The sequence below is a fragment of the Setaria viridis genome, chromosome 9 (genome assembly GCF_005286985.2).
Source record: "Setaria viridis chromosome 9, Setaria_viridis_v4.0, whole genome shotgun sequence".
Classification (NCBI taxonomy): Eukaryota; Viridiplantae; Streptophyta; class Magnoliopsida; order Poales; family Poaceae; genus Setaria; species Setaria viridis.
Genome location: NC_048271.2, coordinates 7328918 through 7347597, shown reverse-complemented (window position 1 = coordinate 7347597; position 18680 = coordinate 7328918). Strand labels below are relative to the sequence as shown.

Here is an 18680-nt window from a genome sequence, read left to right as displayed (position 1 = left end):
CTGTTCAGGAGTGCTCGTGTATCTTACTGTCATTTCCACACAACACTGCCCAATACACACGCCCAACAAAGGCATACCACGCACCGTCTAGCATTGAACAAGCATCCCAATGAAATAAAACATGAATCCACATGATCAAACTACGAATCATACATGTAGTGAAGTTGGGAGTATATCAGGTGCAAATGCACAAGTTTTGGATTCTGAGGCCCTAATACAAAAACTCAACGAGCTACTTACTAGCTACTGGCTAGGCAGTCTTACAGTGCGGAGAAAAGAATTGCCTCTGTGCAACAAACATCCTCTGTTAATCACGTGAATTCCCTCATCCTTACCATACAATGATACAACTAAAAAAATCAATTCTACATAAGAAAAAAAATTAGTTGCTACATACAATTGATGTACACGAACATATACCATCTACAAAACGAGAAACAAACTATTTCTCAATACCCTGCTGCAAGTACTGAATCAAGTCATACCCTGCAGTAGTCCACTTGTTGTAAGCATCAACACATGTTCGTACCATGAAGTTAGCGGCTTCACGCTCATTCATCTCTGGATGAAACCGCTTCCGAAGATTATTGATAGGATCTCCCCTGCTAAAGCAAGGAAGCCCACTGTCCACCATCAGATTGACTGTACTTAAAATCCCATTCATGTGCCTCCTAGCTGCTAGGTATCCTTTGACGCACAATCTGGAATGGCAATACTCAAATCAGAACATCATAATGTATATACCAATAAAAAACGGTAAACTGCTAGTGAAAGAATTTTTCACAGCAGAGAATCAACTTATAAATAGTCTGAACCACATTTCAGAAACTACTGATCAGTTGGTTCCTATCACGAATGTTTGCTCTTCAGTTCTTGCACGGATGTTGATCAGCAATTGCTAACAAATTGAAGGGAGTGCAATCTGAAGTCCTTGGAGGAATTGGTTTGATCAAACTATTATCAGCACTGAGGTTATTTTGTCTGCCAACCATATGAGTTCATAACAATCTAGTAGGAACAACTAAGGTCATGCTTTTACCACCATAAATTAACGATGAAGGCTAGGATGCATTTTGTAAAATAAAAAGTTTAGCAACCCTTTCCTTCTCCTTAAATTTTCTCTAGATCCCTTGTTCTCACACATTCTGATACTAAAACTGGATGGTGGCAGAAGTGTACAAGTGTGCAATATATGCCTACCTGAGAAACTGGATCCATGTATCACTCTTCATAGTTCCAGATGGATCCAGCAGTTGTGTCATCTCGTGGCTTAGCTTGAAATGTGCACTCTCAAACCCCATGTTACCTCCAGGTGAAATCTCCAAAATAAAACCAAAATCAATATGAACTAATCTCCCCTGGCTGCATAAACAAGGTGATGGTTAAGATGCAAATTCTAGATTTAACCATTCATTTTGAAGAGCTGAGTACGGCATACTTATCAAAGAGAAGATTGCCATTATGCCGATCCTTCGGTTGAAGAAGTAAGCTAGCAACAGCATATCCAGCACTACTGATCATAAACTTTTCACGAGCAGCTTCGAAAGAAGGTGAACCTACAGGACCAAAGTCTTGCTGAAATATCTCTAGTAAACCACCATCAGTTGTTTCACCCATTTGATTTCTACTCCGAGTATTTGGGACCACCTGCAGCAGCCTTGGATTAATAGTAGAAACCAAGAAACCAATAACCATTGGGCATAAAGGAATATTCTAACATATCAACAAAAGCAAAGGAACACACACTATCTAAAGGAATGCAAATAGGAACTCTGTTGACTTAACTCACAGCTAAAGCAATCCACCTCACATTTGAGTGAAAACAAAAGGTAATTAAACACATAATTTTCACTTGGTGATTCTGCAGTCCATATAGTTTTACTTTCTTTTTTTTAAAAAGGAACAGTTGCAAACATATGTTCACCTCAATTATGCCTCGCCCTGGTCCAGTAGGCAAAACACCGTACGGAAATAGATACAGGTTTAATCCGACAGCTTGAAATACATCCCTCAATAGAGAAATAACTTGCAGCGCCAGCACATCTTGTCTACAGTCATCACCAACCTGTCATATCACAGAAACCAGCTTGTGTTTAGCATAGTGGATGAGTTACTACTAATCTAGCTAAATGAAGAAATAGGACAGCAACACTACAGTTCGGACAGCAACTTTTTCTTTACCGAATTAACTTTTGGTGCCTTTAAATAGTGAAATGTGACTAACTTTTCTGGTCAACTATAACGCAGGTAAGCTTACAGTCCTAAACTCCATCAGCGCTGCAAGAAGCGCGACAATGCCATCCTGGCGCCCACAACAGCAACAGGAGATTAGCTCTTCATTATTGTAGTTTGTTAGGATCTTGACTTGTGGGATAAGTTAGTTCAGTTTATTGGCTAGTTTGTTAGATCGGATTGCTAGGCGCCAACTCTATGTCAAAGCTTTGGCTATCAAGCTAATCTAGCAGATAGAACCCCATTTCCATCTAGCTGTTCAGAGCCTCTAATGAGAGCGGCCACACTCCATCTTTTTGCTAATCCCAACCAATCCACTAGCCATATCTTAAGGATTACTGACTCATATATGATTAAAAGGTACACGGAGTAAAGTTCTTTTTCCTCAAATATGCAAGAGGGCAGCACATCATTGTATTAGAGAAAATTAAGAAGCAAAGGTTGTTTGTGCATACTAACTGTAAAGGAAAATTATATTTACCTTAAAAATGCAAGCCTGTGGTTTTACATCATTTGGGTCCCCATCACGGTCAACAACATTAAAAGTAATCATTATTGGAACTTTCGCAGCAGACTGGAGAGGAGTACCACTGTCCAGCTGTATACCCCTTACAAACTTGTTTGTCGCAGTAGGTAGGTAGAGGTCATCACCTGGAATCGAAATCTTCTCCAGTTCCCTGCATGAAAGTTTAAAAGTACATAAAAGTAAGTTCTCAATTCTTATTTTTCGAAACATTACAATAACTCTCTAGAATTACCTTCTTATACCCGCTCTCCGCTCTTCCTTGGGAAGAGGGAAAAGAACACCAGAAATAGAGGTGACCTTATCAAAGAAATCAAACTCTCTTTCGAACATGTTACGAGCCTCCGGAGTGAAACTCTCAATAATTTTGTCCTTAACAGCAGGAAGCAAGGATTGGAATGCACTGCCCTGAAAAAAAAAATGAAACATGAACTTACACTTGTGACCACCAAAGCTTGGAAACAAAATCATATGATAGATGCAATCAAATAAATTGCTGCAAACGTCATTATAAACAGCAAACATTAACTGTGACAAATTATGATCCCTCGGCATCAAGAACTTGGCGTTCGGAACAAGGTTCAGGCAACCTTTTGAAACTTTCAACAACAACATAGCCTTTCACTCCCAAGCAAGTTGGGGTAGGCTAGAGTTGCACCTTTTGAAACTTTGACTATCAATAACTTTTAAACTACAGTCTGAAATCATGAAAAATATGTGTAGATTTTTCTTGAATATTACATTAATAACATCATAACAACATATCTTATATTCTTATGCAATCACCTCTTTGTGGTACAATTATGCATTCAACTTGTCCTTCTTGCACTAGATTATCATGAAAAGAAATCCCAAAAGAGGTTATGCAATAGCATATAAAGTGTTGTATCACCCTTTGAAATTTCAACTTCACACTAAAAATTTACTCAAAGAAGCAAAATTTTTTTTGCTGGGAACAGTAATTAGTAACACTTATCATTTCTTATCTTGTTTATTTTGATCTATCACTAGCCAGAATTTTCTCATTGGTCCCTCTTCACATAGAGCGAATATGAAATAGAATTGTACACGGACACAAATTAAATTTAAATTCTTTTTTCAATATATCATATTTTCCCTTTAAACACAATTTGCCTACCACAACCCTGAGCATAATATGAATTTAGACGAGAAAACATCAAGAAAGTACATATAAGTATGCATGATTAATCAATAATATACCATGCAACTTGTGTGTTTATTCTCACCCACTAAGTTACATTATTCACTCTATGTTTTAAACCTCTTTCTCCGTATCCGCAATAACATTGCATTAATTGTTCAAGCCCATCATTTATGGAACACTACATCAAGAATGATGGAATTAATTCAATTTGTTTAGGCTCAAATAATCTTTGACTGGTTAGGTATTGGTAACCATCACCAAGAAGGCAATGACACTCGAGCAAAATTATGGGGCATCAAACATTATTAATGAATCTTTAGAAAAAGACCACAGTGGAGAAAAACAGTACTTCTTTGCTAATGCATATTCTGATACAAAAAAAAAGACAGATTGGAGAATCTAGCTATAAAAAAAAACTTTATAAAGATGAAACCTTTTGAGCAGCCGCATCTTTCTCAGATTCATCAACGTATTCTCCCTGCATTTCAAGTTCCAAGACCAAAAAACTCAGTGAAAGAATTTCACATGAGGAATAAGTTACAGAATAGAAACAAATTAAAGGATTTTCTTTTTTTTTTTTGTGTGTGTGTGTGTGTGGGGGGGGGGGGGGGTCTAAATAAATTTCACCTGCAGATGCCATATTAAGATATGAGCAAATATATTACTTCTTTGAGTAGCTCCAAGCAAGTACCCTTCAACAAGTTTCTGATAAAGTCAAAAGGCAGGAAAAAATGAGATGCATGCATCAAATTATTTAAGAAAATAATATGGCTTTTATAATCAGCATTGATGACAGAAACACGCATATCACTGAAAGAATTCTCACCCCTTCATCATATCTGAGAGATTGCACCAACTGTGGCATGAAAAAGGTAACAGTCTCAGGTGGGTAAGTCTCCAAGACACGAAGGACATATGCCATAACACGCGGATGTCCTTTATAAGGAGGAGTAAGAAACTCCAATGCCTGTGTAACAGAACATGGAGCCCAGTGTGGTAGTTGCTGTAACAGCACTGAATTTTCATCTACTGCCTTTGGAGTAATGAAAAAAGGTAATGCTTCGGGAATTGTACGAAGCTCCAGTAACCGCGTCTATAAAGGAAAAAAAATGATAAATTATATCAACATCAGCCAGCTTATCAATGAAGGAAAGCAGCAATTAGAAAGATTTCAAATATGCATAATAAGTCACTCAAACTCAGTAACCAATCACATAACCCAATCGAAATGGATGTTGCCAAAACTCACTAGTATATTCCTACAGGATTATATCAAATCTCTACACACACAGGATGAAACATGATGCGAAGCAAAGATATTATGAAAGAGAACTTGTGAAGAAGAAAAAAGAAACCTACTAGCAATATAATATAAAAGGTAGCTATAGGAAAGAAGAACCATACTTGTACCAACTGAGTGATCTCGGATTGCATTGTTGTATTTGTGGGAAACCTCAAAGGCATAGAGAGAGCAATTCGAGGATCAACAGCAAAAGCAGTTCTAACATGATCAATCCATTTATCTGAGCTGATTTTACCACGAAATGTCGTCGTATCTCTGGCCACACATAACATGAGACACATGTGAATTCGAACTCAATAGGACCCATAGAAACAAAAGGTAGAATGAAACTCAAGGTAGCATAGTTACTTTGTATTTACTGGTTGTGCCCAGACTTCAAGCCTGTCTGCCTCAGTCTGAGAAAGTGTCACAAGTAATTGCTTACGCTTTTCCCTTGCAGTTGCATAGTTGTCAACACAGCCCCAGACAGGGTGGATCTGATCTGCCTGCAACCAAAGAAAAATGACAGGGGAGAGAAGTTTAAATTTTCAAAACATTTATAGAGATGCGTGGAGAAGAGAGGCATTTTTTATTCTCTGAATTGGGGAAGAGGTCAGAGAAATTAATGGGGAACAAAAGTGTTGTTCAGTCATACCGTATTATGTTCACCTTCACGTCCCTGCGACTTCAAAGCAGAATCAACAGGACTGCCGCTGCGCTCATTTTGTAGAAAATGGACAAATACTGACGCTGACTGGGCCTCTTTCTGAGCATATGCTTTGTTTTGAGATTCATACCACTCAGGCGCATATGAAAACCATCCCAAAGCAGCACTGAAAAGACGGGCAAAGAAAAGTACATCAGGAAAGCACAAAACAAAAAAGATACAAACTTGCAGCTGAAACAAGCATAAAAAATCAAAATAGTAAATAACAAAACATTATAGTATGCATATAAGAAAACATTGAAACCTAATGGATATAATTATATAAGGACACAGAAACAATGCAGTGAAGTAAATTTTACCGGTATACCCTGTCCTCTAACAACTGAAGCCCCATATTACATTTCTGTAAGTTAGATTGAGACTGGCATGAACAAAACTTCAATCCAAGGAGCATCGCGGTAAAGAAAGTGCCGGTAGCAGCAGGATGGTGAGAAAAATGAGCTGGAGACTTCATTGTTCCTTGTAGCATCCGACCTAGAAGTAGAAGTTGTTCGATGCTATCATGCCGAACCACCTGCCAGAATAGCATTTGTATAAGGATGCAAAGGTCCAGATTATAAAGACAGATGAAAGATGCTTAAACACCGCAACAAGAGAAAGTAACTTAGATAGGTACCAATCCAAACATACATCTCTGACAGGAAAATAGTACTATATTGCTGTTCAGAATATTGTGGAGCATTGCAGGTTAACTCTTATTTGAAGAAACAATGCAAGTTGGTTTCTTTCATTCCACAGGTGCAAAATATTTAATAGGGATTATGTGAGTTTCTTATCATTAGTAATAAAGATGATTTCAAGACAAATAGTACGAAACAAATAGGTATCCATATATAAACATATTCTAAATTTAGCCAATTTAGTATGAATCTACTTATTAAATATCAGATTCAGATTGAATCTAAATGCACACCCGACAGGAGAATTCAGACAGACAGGCAAACAGAAGTTCTAGACAATGAAACAACCTTTAATAAGTGATGGATAACAGAGATAAAATGTGGACAACTCAGGAAAAAATATTATATTATTTGCTTTTCTTTTCATGTATGATATCCCATAATTCCACAGTCCAAAAGATCATATGAAACAAGCTTAATAGAAGCAGTCTTGTATAGATCACAATGCCCTATTTATTTTCTTCAGTGCAAAACCTTCCGTGCTCCACACTAATATGCAACTACAAATGGAACATGCTCAGATAACACAGAAAAAAGGAGAAATTAAGACAAGTTCAACAGATGTTATGTAAGAACAAATGAAGATGCACTGCATGCACGCTGGTACCATTAGAAAGAAATAGTAGCAATTCATAACATAAATGAAGAAAAGGTGAGATTATACCTCAAAACGATCGATAAAGAAGCCAAGCCAGAGTCTATGAGCTATTATTGCTTCGACTGGATCCTTTTCTGGTGGTGCCTCAGGCTCACCAGGGATAAGATGTGGCCTCAATTTTGCATCTGGGCCACAGTAATTCATATCTGATGCAAACAATCCACGCTTTGTATCTATGGTCCACAACCATGCATCAACAAGTTCTGCAAGCACAAGAGGACCTAAAGAAGGTGCAGCTGACACTAGCCATGTCCAGATATAGATTCCAGTCTCCATTGCATCAGGGGTAGAAATATAAGCAGGACACCAACATAGAAGCCGTATAAGCTGAGAAAATCCTTCCAGATTTGCTCTAGAATCAGACATCTACATGTCACAATATAGGAAAGTACAATTAAATCCAGAATTAAGGAAAAACAGGCCACCTAGATGCAACAGTGACTTACCATATGATCAAGAAGTAATGCTGTAGCCTGAGAACATGTTTCACGAAATTGTGAATTATCTATTGGTTGTTTCTCCGCCGCAACAACAAAGTTCTGAAGAAGACTAACAAACTTGGATACAAAAACTTCATCAAATGACTGATGGGGCTGTGCAGACTGCATACCATGAGGAGCCATACCCATGTTTACACCTCCCATAGTACTGAATAGCCTTCTCATACCAGCAATCTCGCCAGCATGGTTGCATTTCACAGTTGCACTTACTACTGCAGTAGAGAGTACTTCCAGACTGAAGTCAGGTGCTTCTTTTTTGGCTCCTGATGCTGCTGCTGCAGAGTCCATAACTGCAGGAATATTGGCCGTCCTAATGCCGTTCCAATCATTCTTTCCACTACAAATACGTATCTCAGATAAAAGTGAGACAACATCTGCTGTATGCTGTGTTCTTTGTACTCCGCTTGGCTTGCAAAAATTTTCCTAGGCAATGCAATTAAAACCCTCATCAATAGTGTATCAGGCATTGGATGGAAAAAGAGTGAGACTAGTTGCAAGTATGAACTTCTCATGCCAGCACGAAAATGCCAGTGGCATAAGTTTGCGCTATAAACATTTAAAAGAAAGGCTGACTCAGAATTCCTGGTGGAAAATATAGAACCAAAAAACAATAAGGCAATTTCTTCAATCATTTTTGTTCAGTGATACTCTTTAGATGTGTGTATCATTTGACACAACTGATGTCAACAATGGACATCTTTTGATAATAAACAATGGGATAATGAGCTACTGAACTGATGCAGTGACACACCACTTACAGTAGTCCGATGTCACTTGAGAAAGGTTTTCACTTTTCAGTACTTCTTCCTTACCTTTTCTGGCAGTAATACTGACAGTTATTTTATCCCATGAAGACTTTTTTCCATTTAGTAGTTGCATGGGATGTGAAACCCATATGCAATAACCAAAAAGACAAAGCACAAACTTCAGATATTATTCATGTACAATGTTCAAGCAAAAAATGGCCAAATGCTAAACGTTGTGGCAAGTTATTTTGATTCAGAAAAATTAATTTCATAAATGTCTACTGATACAAGCTAATCCAAAGGAAATAGTTTCCCTCGACATGTCAGATCCAACAAAGATAATCTATGTCTGGTAACTGCCCCCACAGCAATAAAAAAATCCTTACCACATACCAAAAACTTCCACTTGTTTATTACTGAATGTAGTATGAACTCTTGAAGATTAAACAGAAAGAAAAAGAAAACAGCCAGGAAAATGTTTCTTTTCTCAAACAACGCAGGAGAACTTCTTAATGAAGTCGTACAAAATGTTATGCATGCATGCACAATCAAAAGAGTTATTCAAAGTAGCAGCAGAACATGATTAATGAGCACAATTAAAGAAGAAAATAAACTGTTCGAAACGAAGTTAAAAACATACAATAAAGGAAATCCAATAAAGGAAAAAAAGATCTACATGATCAATCGGCAACAGAAACATTGGCAGGACAGTGACCGTCTACTAGGAAATAAAGCACAGCCTCAGGCAAACTCAGAACAATGTTGCTGGGAACAAAAGGCAGACTGAATAAGATTATATTCACTAAACCTGTATAAGGCCTTGAGTGGTACACGGAGCATATGAAAGAGCACTTGTTAACCATTCCCTAGCTATCTTTTGATATAGTGATCGTACAGTTGCAACCCAAGCAGGATCGCTGACTGGGCCAGAAGTCAACTCATTGTGAACAGAAATAAGAAGTAAATCCAAGCATGAAGAGTTCCAGAGGACCTGAAATGCAGAATATAAGTGTACATCAATGTGTCTCAAATCAATAATATTAAAACACGACAAGCCAAATAAAAGGTACCTGCGGGAACTTTTCCTTCAGCTGTGTTAATAGCTTAACACTCACATCACGAACATGCTCATCCCTCTGAGACATGCTCTTTATGAGGAAGCAAGCATGAACAGAAAGAACTGATTCTCTAACATCAGCTCCTTCACCTATGTCGGATATGCGATCCTCCTGGCCACAAAATTAAAAGATATAATCAATTTGCGCAGCTAGCAGTACCAGTTTATTGTTAGCTCTAAGATGTATCTCAATAAATGAATACAGTGCACAAGCAATGAATGGATGATGGAATATCTCCAGGTTAAACGGAGCAGGCACAAAGAAATTTCATGGTGCAAACAAGATTCAAAAAAGATTGTGCTTATGGAACACTAGATGCAAGTTAATAGTCAGTGCCCCATTAATATTGCTTAAAGGAAAAGTAAAACACCTCTTCATCAGTGGATGAGGCATTTTCTTGTGAGGCACAATTTCTTTATTTCAGATCAACAGAAGTAACAATTTGAACGTGTTTAGTATATCCTTTTGCTATCACACATTTCCTAACAACTTGATAGCTCAATAAGAATCCTCAATTTTAACAGGTGTCCAATGCAAAAGGAAATATGAGCAGCAACTAAAAGCTATCAGACAGAGCAATGACCTTAAGTGTAGCGTTTTTACATACAAATTAAATTCAACAGAAAATTACAGAGTACATAGTTAAACACAATGGTGAGCAGGACTTCCAGTCATATTTCAAAGTAAATGATGGGACACAGGATAGTTTATCACATGCCAAAGATTTTCCAAAAGATTGCTCAAGTGAGGAGTGTACCAGCCATGACAATACTGTTTCAAAAGCTCTATGCACGACTGCCGTCAAACACTGAGATACTGCTGGTGTCAAGTTTGGAGTGAGCAGATATTCAAATACACAGCTGAATGCACTATTTGATGTATTCAATGTAGATGTAGCTGAAAGTATGCCACCATTGCAACTAAAACGCAGTATCTCTAGGAAAGCAACAGCAAGGAGGTACGTAGCTTTTACTCCTGAAATGAAAGTAAACAAGGATTAATGGAATACATCAACAAAATTTCATCTGCCTATTATACCAATTAAAGAATCCTAGAAATATGTTAATACCAACAACCCAGTCTAGTTCTAACAAGGGAAATTAATGGACAAAAGAATATCTTTTGCTTCCCATTTTGTTTCCAAAAATAGCAGGTTTTTCCTGTATAAGCTGTTCCCCAACGAAATTCATTTCTACAGAACAATATGCAACAGATAAAACTCATCAGGCATATTGAAAAATCTGAAGCTGAGGGAACATAGCCTATTTAGTTGCATGACTGTTTACATATACCAGAAAGACTGAAGTTTACAGACCTTATACAGAACATTATAACTAAGGACCTACAGCACAATATACTTTGGTTATACACATCAATGTATTTTATTGGAGAGCAATATTTTTTCCCCAGAATACCAACCAAATAAGCTGTGAAGCATTCATTAGAGGATAAACACTGACCTGAAATAGTACTCATAGCCGCTACCTCAACTCGACCTCCCAAAGCAGCAGAAAGTGCAGTTCTCTGCCCAACAGCAGAATTTTCATTACCACTACCACGACGACTACCTGGGTTGTGTAGAGCATTTAGCTCTAGCTCATCTTCAAGCCATTTCACTGAACTGACAACCTGAAATCAGGAAAGCATACAGGATGTAAACACCATATAAATCACAGCAAGAATAGCACTAGCTATTTGCACATAGTGATCAACAATGGATTATTAATCACAATTACTACTATATAAAAAGAGGGAAAACTAAGAATTGACAATCCAAGAATCCTGATCAACTGTTATGGTAAACATCAAAGGCTTTAGCAGATCCAAAAGGGGGTGACCGAAGTAAAGCTGAACAAGATGAAATAACATCTAAGGGCCTGTTTGGATGGACTAAAAGTGGAGGACTAAAGTTTAGCCCTAGGTGTGATAATGGGCTAACATGAAACTAATGGGATCTAACCACCAATTAGCCACTATCTGTGCAATTAGGGGGTGTTTGGATACCCCCGCTAAACTTTAGCACCTGTCACATCGGATGTTTGGATACTAATTAGGAGTATTAAACAGTCTAATTACAAAACTAATTGCACAGATGGAGTCTAATTCGCGAGACGAATCTATTAAGCCTAATTAGTCCATGATTTGACAATGTGGTGCTACAATAACCATTTGCTAATGATGGATTAATTAGCCTTAATAGATTCGTCTCGCGAATTAGACTCCATCTGTGCAATTAGTTTTGTAATTAGCTCATGTTTAGTCCTCCTAATTAGCATCCGAACATCCGATGTGACCCTGCTAAAGTTTAGCACCTCGTATCCAAACAGCCCCTTAGTTTAGCAAATAGTCCATGTTTAACCCTGACTAGTCCATGACAAATTTCAGGACTAAAAATTAGTCCTGCGATCCAAACAGGGCCTAAATATTCATGATGGGTGGAGACAAAATAAGAGAAGCTCTCATCCATCCAAAGCAATTGTGAACTGTCTTTAACTCATAAATTCTTATCTTTAAAAGTTATGGTCAATGACAAATGGTACATATCGGAAAGGATGCTGGCAGCCCGCAACCAATATGGCCAAACTACCTTCAAAACAAAGTTCAGGGTGCAGGCCTGGTTTAAAAGGTAGAGGAGGTTCATTGGAGAAAACATGATAATGCAGGCCTTTTTAGTTTTTAGTTTTTACTAAATGTAGACTTTGGAACTGTATTGGTTAAGGCCAAGCTAGATTTGTCCGGACAATATGTCAACAGAAAATGAAAACCACTCCAAACTTAGGGAGCATGAAACCCTATGACAAAAATACACAATATGCAGGTTCAAATTAGGAGGCACAGAGATCTTAGGACTAAACTCCTCTGCCACCCTCATTCAAAGCACAAGTTATGTTCACTAGTTCCAGGAGAAGTTCATATTTCTAATAACATAAACAAACTGTTCCTAGCTCTATGCCCCGAATTAACTTACCAGAGGAGGAGTTCCTTGCGCAATACGTTGCACTGCTACACACCATTGGCTATTCCACATGTATGGTCCAGCTACAGCTTGAAGGGCTATAGCACTGCTGCTTTCCATTGTGTTTAATGAAGTGGAAACTGGTTTTGTAGGTGCCTCATTTTTCTGTATGGGTGGAGCTAGGCCAAACAATACAATGTAGAACCAAAGGTTTCGGAATAATTTCAATAATGATGGCTCGACAGTTGACACTGGATCAAAATCAGAGCATATTTCAGCAACTGCGGGAAGTAACGGACCCATCAAATCAGCACCACTCCTGCATTAATGAAAATTAAAATCGAAGAAAACTATGCTTCAGCTGGCTTTATTATGACCAATAGACAAGCATATAACATAATAAAATCGTGTAAAACAAATGAACAAATGAACCGAAATAATACAACATACAGAATCATGTGATAACAGATAGCACCACAAGTTAGTTGCTTGCTTTGTATATTAGACATTACTCTTCACTTGGAAACCAACAAGACAGCCTTTTCTATCTTTTGGTTGCTAAAGGGTAAGGTGGATGTCCCTACAGCTCGTCTTGGAATAGAATCGAGACAGCATGTAAAATACTTACCTAAGAACAGTCAAACTAGCATTTATTTACTACATTGAGGTTTTGCTGCCCTCAATATATGAATTCTAGCAAAAAAAACATCATAATACCTTGGCGTGCTAGAAAACAGAACATATCCTTTGAAAAGTATTCATATAAAAGCAGAGATGAACAAAGATCGATGTGCACGTGCATGAGTGCTCATTCATATAGAGATTACATAGATAACAGTCTAATTAATATATAGCCTGCAAGGGTGGCCCCAAGGAGAGGCAGCAGCACCATCGGCAGCAACAGATGAGGGCAGTGATTAGTTGTGTGCATGCTTATCTATTTAAGCTAGTATTAGAAAATTGCATTAGCTGGCATATCTCAGGATTTGGTATGAGTTGCATGCAGCTTTCATCAATTGGTTAGATGCACAGCATATGGAATAGGAGCCATATGCAGTTTAAAGGTTGTGTCTTTGTATTCATTAAGCAAGAGATGATCAGATCATAAGAATTTGTAGTTTCCCTCCAATTCACCTCAGAGCCTAGGTTAGATGTCATCTGAAAAGATCCCCCACCAGCCTGTCAAGGGAGAAAGGCCAACCTCACCCTTACACCCACACGCAACCATGCCCATAACAAATTTGAGGATCATTTTAGTCCAGAGGTAGCACTTAAAGATGATTTTTCCCTATTCTGACAGGACTTCTAGCAGTAATCAGAATTAAGATAAACCACCATCCGTAAATTGTTGGTTTCCATACAACACTCCAGCACGCAATCAGATTGCAGACATAGCAAGAGTATGTTTGCATCCAACAAGATAGTATATATGCCATTTTTATGACTCGGTGAAATTGAGCTTCCTAGAGAATATATATGATTGATAGAAATTAACAGCAAAGCACCTTACCTCCCACTTTTAGATTCAGCAACTAGCCCCACATCTGAGCATAGAGACAGTAACCTATGACGATAATCAGACCTGAGTTTTGTGCTTGTGAGGTTGGAGGCAACAAGCAGAAAGCCTGCAGGAAGAGTCTAGAATATTGTTTGATGTAGTTAGCATGGAGCATGGAAAGGAAGTCAAAATCACACTTCGTAAAATAAACATATAGAATCAATTTCTTGCAGGACTCATCACATACCTCTGTACGCTCAGTTGTTGCTTCTGATGGCACTGTGTTGTTTTCTGAAACCCCTAGAGCTTTAACTTTGTCAAGATAGCTTCTTGTCATCAAGACAATACTCTCACGATATGACTTTTCAAAACCCAAGCATGCAACACGAGATATTGCATCTAATAACTGCAATATTTTAACCAAGTGAGTTCCAAAAGAGTCTTTTTGTTTAAAATGAAAAGTTGCAAGAAACACAAACAAAAAATGAAGGCAGAAATATGTAAATGAGTAAGAGACAAAGTTCCATACTCGTAAACGCAATGAACTTGGAGATGAAGCATCACCCTCTTCTAGATGTTCAATGAAAAGGGGCAAAATCATGTCTACAACTTCCCATTTTTTCAAGAAAACACATAACTCAGCCAGAAGGCGTATGACATTAAGTCGAATAACTGGAACTGCCTCTTTTCCTTTACCATCCTGGAACAGATTCACAGTCAAGTAAACAATCAGGAATGGAATATTATTCAATGCTACTGCAATGCATGTGTGTTGTCATTTCAAGTAGTCATGTGAAGTCATATAAAATCTGCCAGCAGCAAGTAAGGTTAATTCTTCGACAGAACAAATGTTCAGCCCCAAACATAGATGTGAAGTTCACTCTCAGAATGGTCTCACCCTGACCATACGTTTAACAACCACAATTGCAGTGCTTGCAATCCGCAATCATGCTACAGCAGTTCAAACTGTAAAAATCAAAATACAGACCAACTAAAAGGATAGCTGCTGACTCTGCTTGCAGATTTTAAATTTTGAGAAACTGGAAATGAAGCCCGCAAATGCATCAGGTCGCAGCACTGATAACAACAGATGTTACAGATATCATTCTAAAGCAGCATGGTAGCTTCGAATAGTTATTGAGTGCTGCTTTTTTTAGCAAATTTACAGAATTATACATGAACTTGATCTATCTATATATTCACACAAACTTTGCACTACTAAAACAACCCTGCTTAAAAACGGGATGATCTATACATATAATCAGTTAATCGCTAAAGGCTCATGATATAACCAAGTGCTGTTGTAAACACCAACTAGCCAGATTGCCCTATCAAAATATCCAAATAGATCTATGACGCACTATATCATGCCCGACTATAACTGAGATTCCGCTGAGAAAACTATTTCACAAAACCCACAGGAGCAACATCTAGTTATGTCGATTTGTGGATATTGTCATAATATATAGTACAAAAAAAGATCCTGAGTCGCAGCAACTCTCCTAGATCACGGAACTTTTATGTGCTAATTAAGAGAAGGCAAAGGGGAATACCTCCTCCTCATAGTCATTCCGCTCGCGAACATATGCAGCTAGACGCATAATGAATGTGTCAACAAGGGCCCTATCCTTAGTCCAGCCAAACTCTATAATCTCACAGCTCAACTTCACCACTGCCTCAAATAAAGCCCCAGGGCTACTGCCTGTCATGTCAGCCTGCATCAAAATAACAATTTCACATTAGATCACGCACCATGAGCACAAATGTTCCTTAGTCCAAGCAAGACACGTGAAAAAGAAACATGCCTGCGAACACGTGCTCACAACAAGCGGTTTTAAGGGAATCAGCAGCACCGGCAGGAGCTGGCCCCCGCGTGAGACAGTTATCTGGCCGATCCCATTGAGCAGGGTGCAAAATAGCTCCTCGCAGATCTTCAGTTTCCGCCAGGATGACAGAATGCATGACTTGGTGGCCTCGATGAACCAAGCTAGAGTCTGCTGGAGCATATCCTTGGAAGACTTGCTATTAGTATCAATGGTGGAAACGCTTCGCACCAGCACCACTACTGCAGCTTGGCAGCACATCAATTTGGTGTTTATCCTTGCCCTCAGCTGGGCACCCTGCTCCCTCCAGTCCCGCTTTCTAATCTGCAAACCATCACCACAATAATGAGCAAAGCGCAACAAGCATAGCCACACAGAGGCACAAACTAAGGGGAGAACCTCACCTTGAGGAAATCCGTGAGTGATCGGACCTGCCGTGCAGCAGCATTCCTGACCTTCCCGACCTGCTCGGTCTCCAGCCCACCCTCGGCCCCAAGCATATGCACGATCAGCCTGAATGCGACCTCCTTCCGCTCCAGCTCCTCGACCTCCTCCTCCTCGAACCTCCGCACCACGTCCCTGACCCCTCCGTTCTCCTCGCCCACCGCGTCCTCCCCTTTCCCCTTCGCCCTGGCCGGCGCCTCGTCAGAGCCGGGGAACTCGAGGAGCAGCCGGGCAGCGACGGGCGCGGCATCCGCGGGGAGGAGCGGCAAGGGCGCCGCGGCCGCCGCGGCAGAGAGGAACGCGCGGGCGAGCGGCGCGGCGGCCGGGTCGGCGACGTCGAGCGCGGCGAGGAGCGCGGCGGAGAGCGCGGACGAGAGGGCGGGGGAGGCCGGGGCCGCGGCGAGGAGCGGGAGGAGCCTGGAGAGGAACGGCGCCGGGGCGAAGGACTGGGGCCAGAAGGCCGGCGAGAGGAAGGCGTGGGACGCGAGGAAGGACAGGAGCGGGGCCGGGGGCGCCGCATCGCCGGTGGCGCCCGCCGGCAGGAGGCGCGCGAGCGCGAGGAGCGAGTGGAGGTGCGCCCTCGACGCGCGCTGCGGGGCTGCCGCGGCCGCCGGCGCGGCGGCGCAGCGCGAGGAGAGCCACGCGAGCTTGTCGGCGAGGAGGAGATCCGGGTGCGCGGCCACCAGGTCGCAGAGCTCGTTGAGCGCCTCCATTCCTGGGGGCGGGAGGGGTCACCGCGGCGGCAATGCGGTGTCAGATCATGGGGGGTAGATCGGGGGACGGCGACGCGGGCGGGGCGGAGATGCGCTCCTCCCTCCCCTTGGTTTTTCCCTTCCACTGACGCGAGAGCGATTGGTGGAGCCGAGGACCGGGGGGGAAGCCGGGAAGGGACAGGCAGGGTGGGTGGACGGCTCGTGTTAATTTTCTCGGTTGACTCGGCCGCCGAATGTTTGGGGCCGGTGGGCGGCACAGCCAGACAGGCAAGGGAAACGAGGAAGAAAAGCAGGCGACGTCGATGCGATTCCCAGGGCGCGGTGCGGTCGGGATCGGGGAGGTCGACGACGCGAGACGGGGAAAGGGCGAAGTGGGAGTTGCGGGAGGCTATCGCGATTTCGACGCGGCCGGTGGCGGCTCGTGTGATGCATTGATGCCGCTGCTGTGCCCACGAGAAGTGGTCCGGACGTGTACACGAAGCTGGATTATTTACTGCGAATCTTTAGCTTCTATGCTCTCGTTTACGTTGCATTCGCTTGTCTCCTACCCTTGGAGTTGGAGATCGCGGTAGTTCTGGAACTGCACTGTCCATCTGTATTCTGTAAGGTCATTCCAACACCCTGACAAGAGTTGTAGAATATGCGTGGAGACTGGAGAGAAGAGACAAGAACCAGGCAGGTTTAAAATTGATTTTAACAAATCCATGATGATTCAATTTTTCAGACAGAATTTGCGCAAATCTGACAAGTTTGAGAACCCAACAACTCTTCCCGTCAGAAAAGGGAACCCTCCAACCCCTCATATCGCATCATTTCAATTGCATTTATAACCATTGATTCATCAACCTCATAAACACGACAAAGGATGCAGTTGCAATAAGTTTGCATCACATTTTCCTGCTGGTAGTCATCATTCACTCATGAAATGAATATAATGAGTATAGCGTTTAGAGAGAAAGCTTTCAATACTACAGTGTTTTCAGTTCCAATGACCGACTACGATTTAAGGCATCTTGGCCGGTGACAGCGTGTATCCTATAGCTACAGTGCAAAATTGGCGGTTTTACTCGCTCAGAGATGCACTCTATCATGTACCCAAAAAATAAAGAAAAATGATAAGTTGACCACCTAAACAGCTCCGTCAGAAGAATAACAAAGTGGCGTACATCGCCAACCGCAGGAACGGGACAACCGAAAAGGATACCGCATGGATATTCACGATCAGCATGAGGAGGAAAAGCTTGGAAGATCTAGCGCCGTTTTCTACCGATAGAGTCCACCGCTTCCATCTGCCCTACCATCCCTGTGCACTCTTCAGAAAATATGAACATGGCGCCACACGACTGCAAAGGTACTTAATTTCTGCTGCTTGACTACTCGTGCTGATTATTTTAGCTTCGTCGTGTGCGGATGCTGTTTAATTAGTTCATTCACTTTTGGGCGCAGAGACACAGTCATTTCAGAGTCTCAACTGTCTTTAGCCGCTGATTATATATAGCTACTCCTTATTTATCCTTTATCTTTTGAGTTTCTCCTGACACTTTGGCAGGAGGACATGCGAGTGTATAGTTTAAAATCATTGGAGTATGATACGTGAACAGTTTTCGGAAAACTG

At 40.8% G+C, this 18680-nt stretch overlaps 1 protein-coding gene across 1 annotated transcript; it reads right to left on the bottom strand.

The window, feature by feature from the left end:
* Nucleotides 1-132: 132 nt before the first annotated feature.
* LOC117838476 (phosphatidylinositol 4-kinase alpha 1) lies at nucleotides 133-17236 on the bottom strand. The gene is made up of 26 exons (XM_034718519.2): nucleotides 16313-17236; nucleotides 15891-16232; nucleotides 15639-15800; nucleotides 14615-14785; nucleotides 14333-14491; nucleotides 14098-14225; nucleotides 12600-12906; nucleotides 11092-11260; nucleotides 10389-10606; nucleotides 9584-9742; nucleotides 9322-9504; nucleotides 7714-8190; nucleotides 7274-7633; nucleotides 6229-6443; nucleotides 5858-6035; nucleotides 5572-5708; nucleotides 5325-5478; nucleotides 4747-5013; nucleotides 4548-4625; nucleotides 4354-4398; nucleotides 2991-3163; nucleotides 2714-2909; nucleotides 1925-2065; nucleotides 1439-1647; nucleotides 1201-1362; nucleotides 133-701 (listed from the first exon to the last, which is right to left on the bottom strand). Exons 1-26 carry the CDS (start codon nucleotides 17063-17065, stop codon nucleotides 443-445), a joined length of 5802 nt encoding a protein of 1933 aa, XP_034574410.1. The 5' UTR covers nucleotides 17066-17236; the 3' UTR covers nucleotides 133-442.
* Between the last annotated feature and the right edge of the window lie 1444 nt (nucleotides 17237-18680).

Coding starts and splice junctions, on each gene's coding strand:
- LOC117838476 (XM_034718519.2), bottom strand. CDS start 17,065: ATGGAGGCGCTCAACGAGCTCTGCGACCTGGTGGCCGCGCACCCGGAT. Junction 14,226..14,332: donor CAACAACTGAGCGTACAGAG/GTATGTGATGAG, acceptor ACAATATTCTAG/ACTCTTCCTGCAGGCTTTCT. Junction 9,743..10,388: donor AAACAGTATTGTCATGGCTG/GTACACTCCTCA, acceptor TTTTGTGGCCAG/GAGGATCGCATATCCGACAT.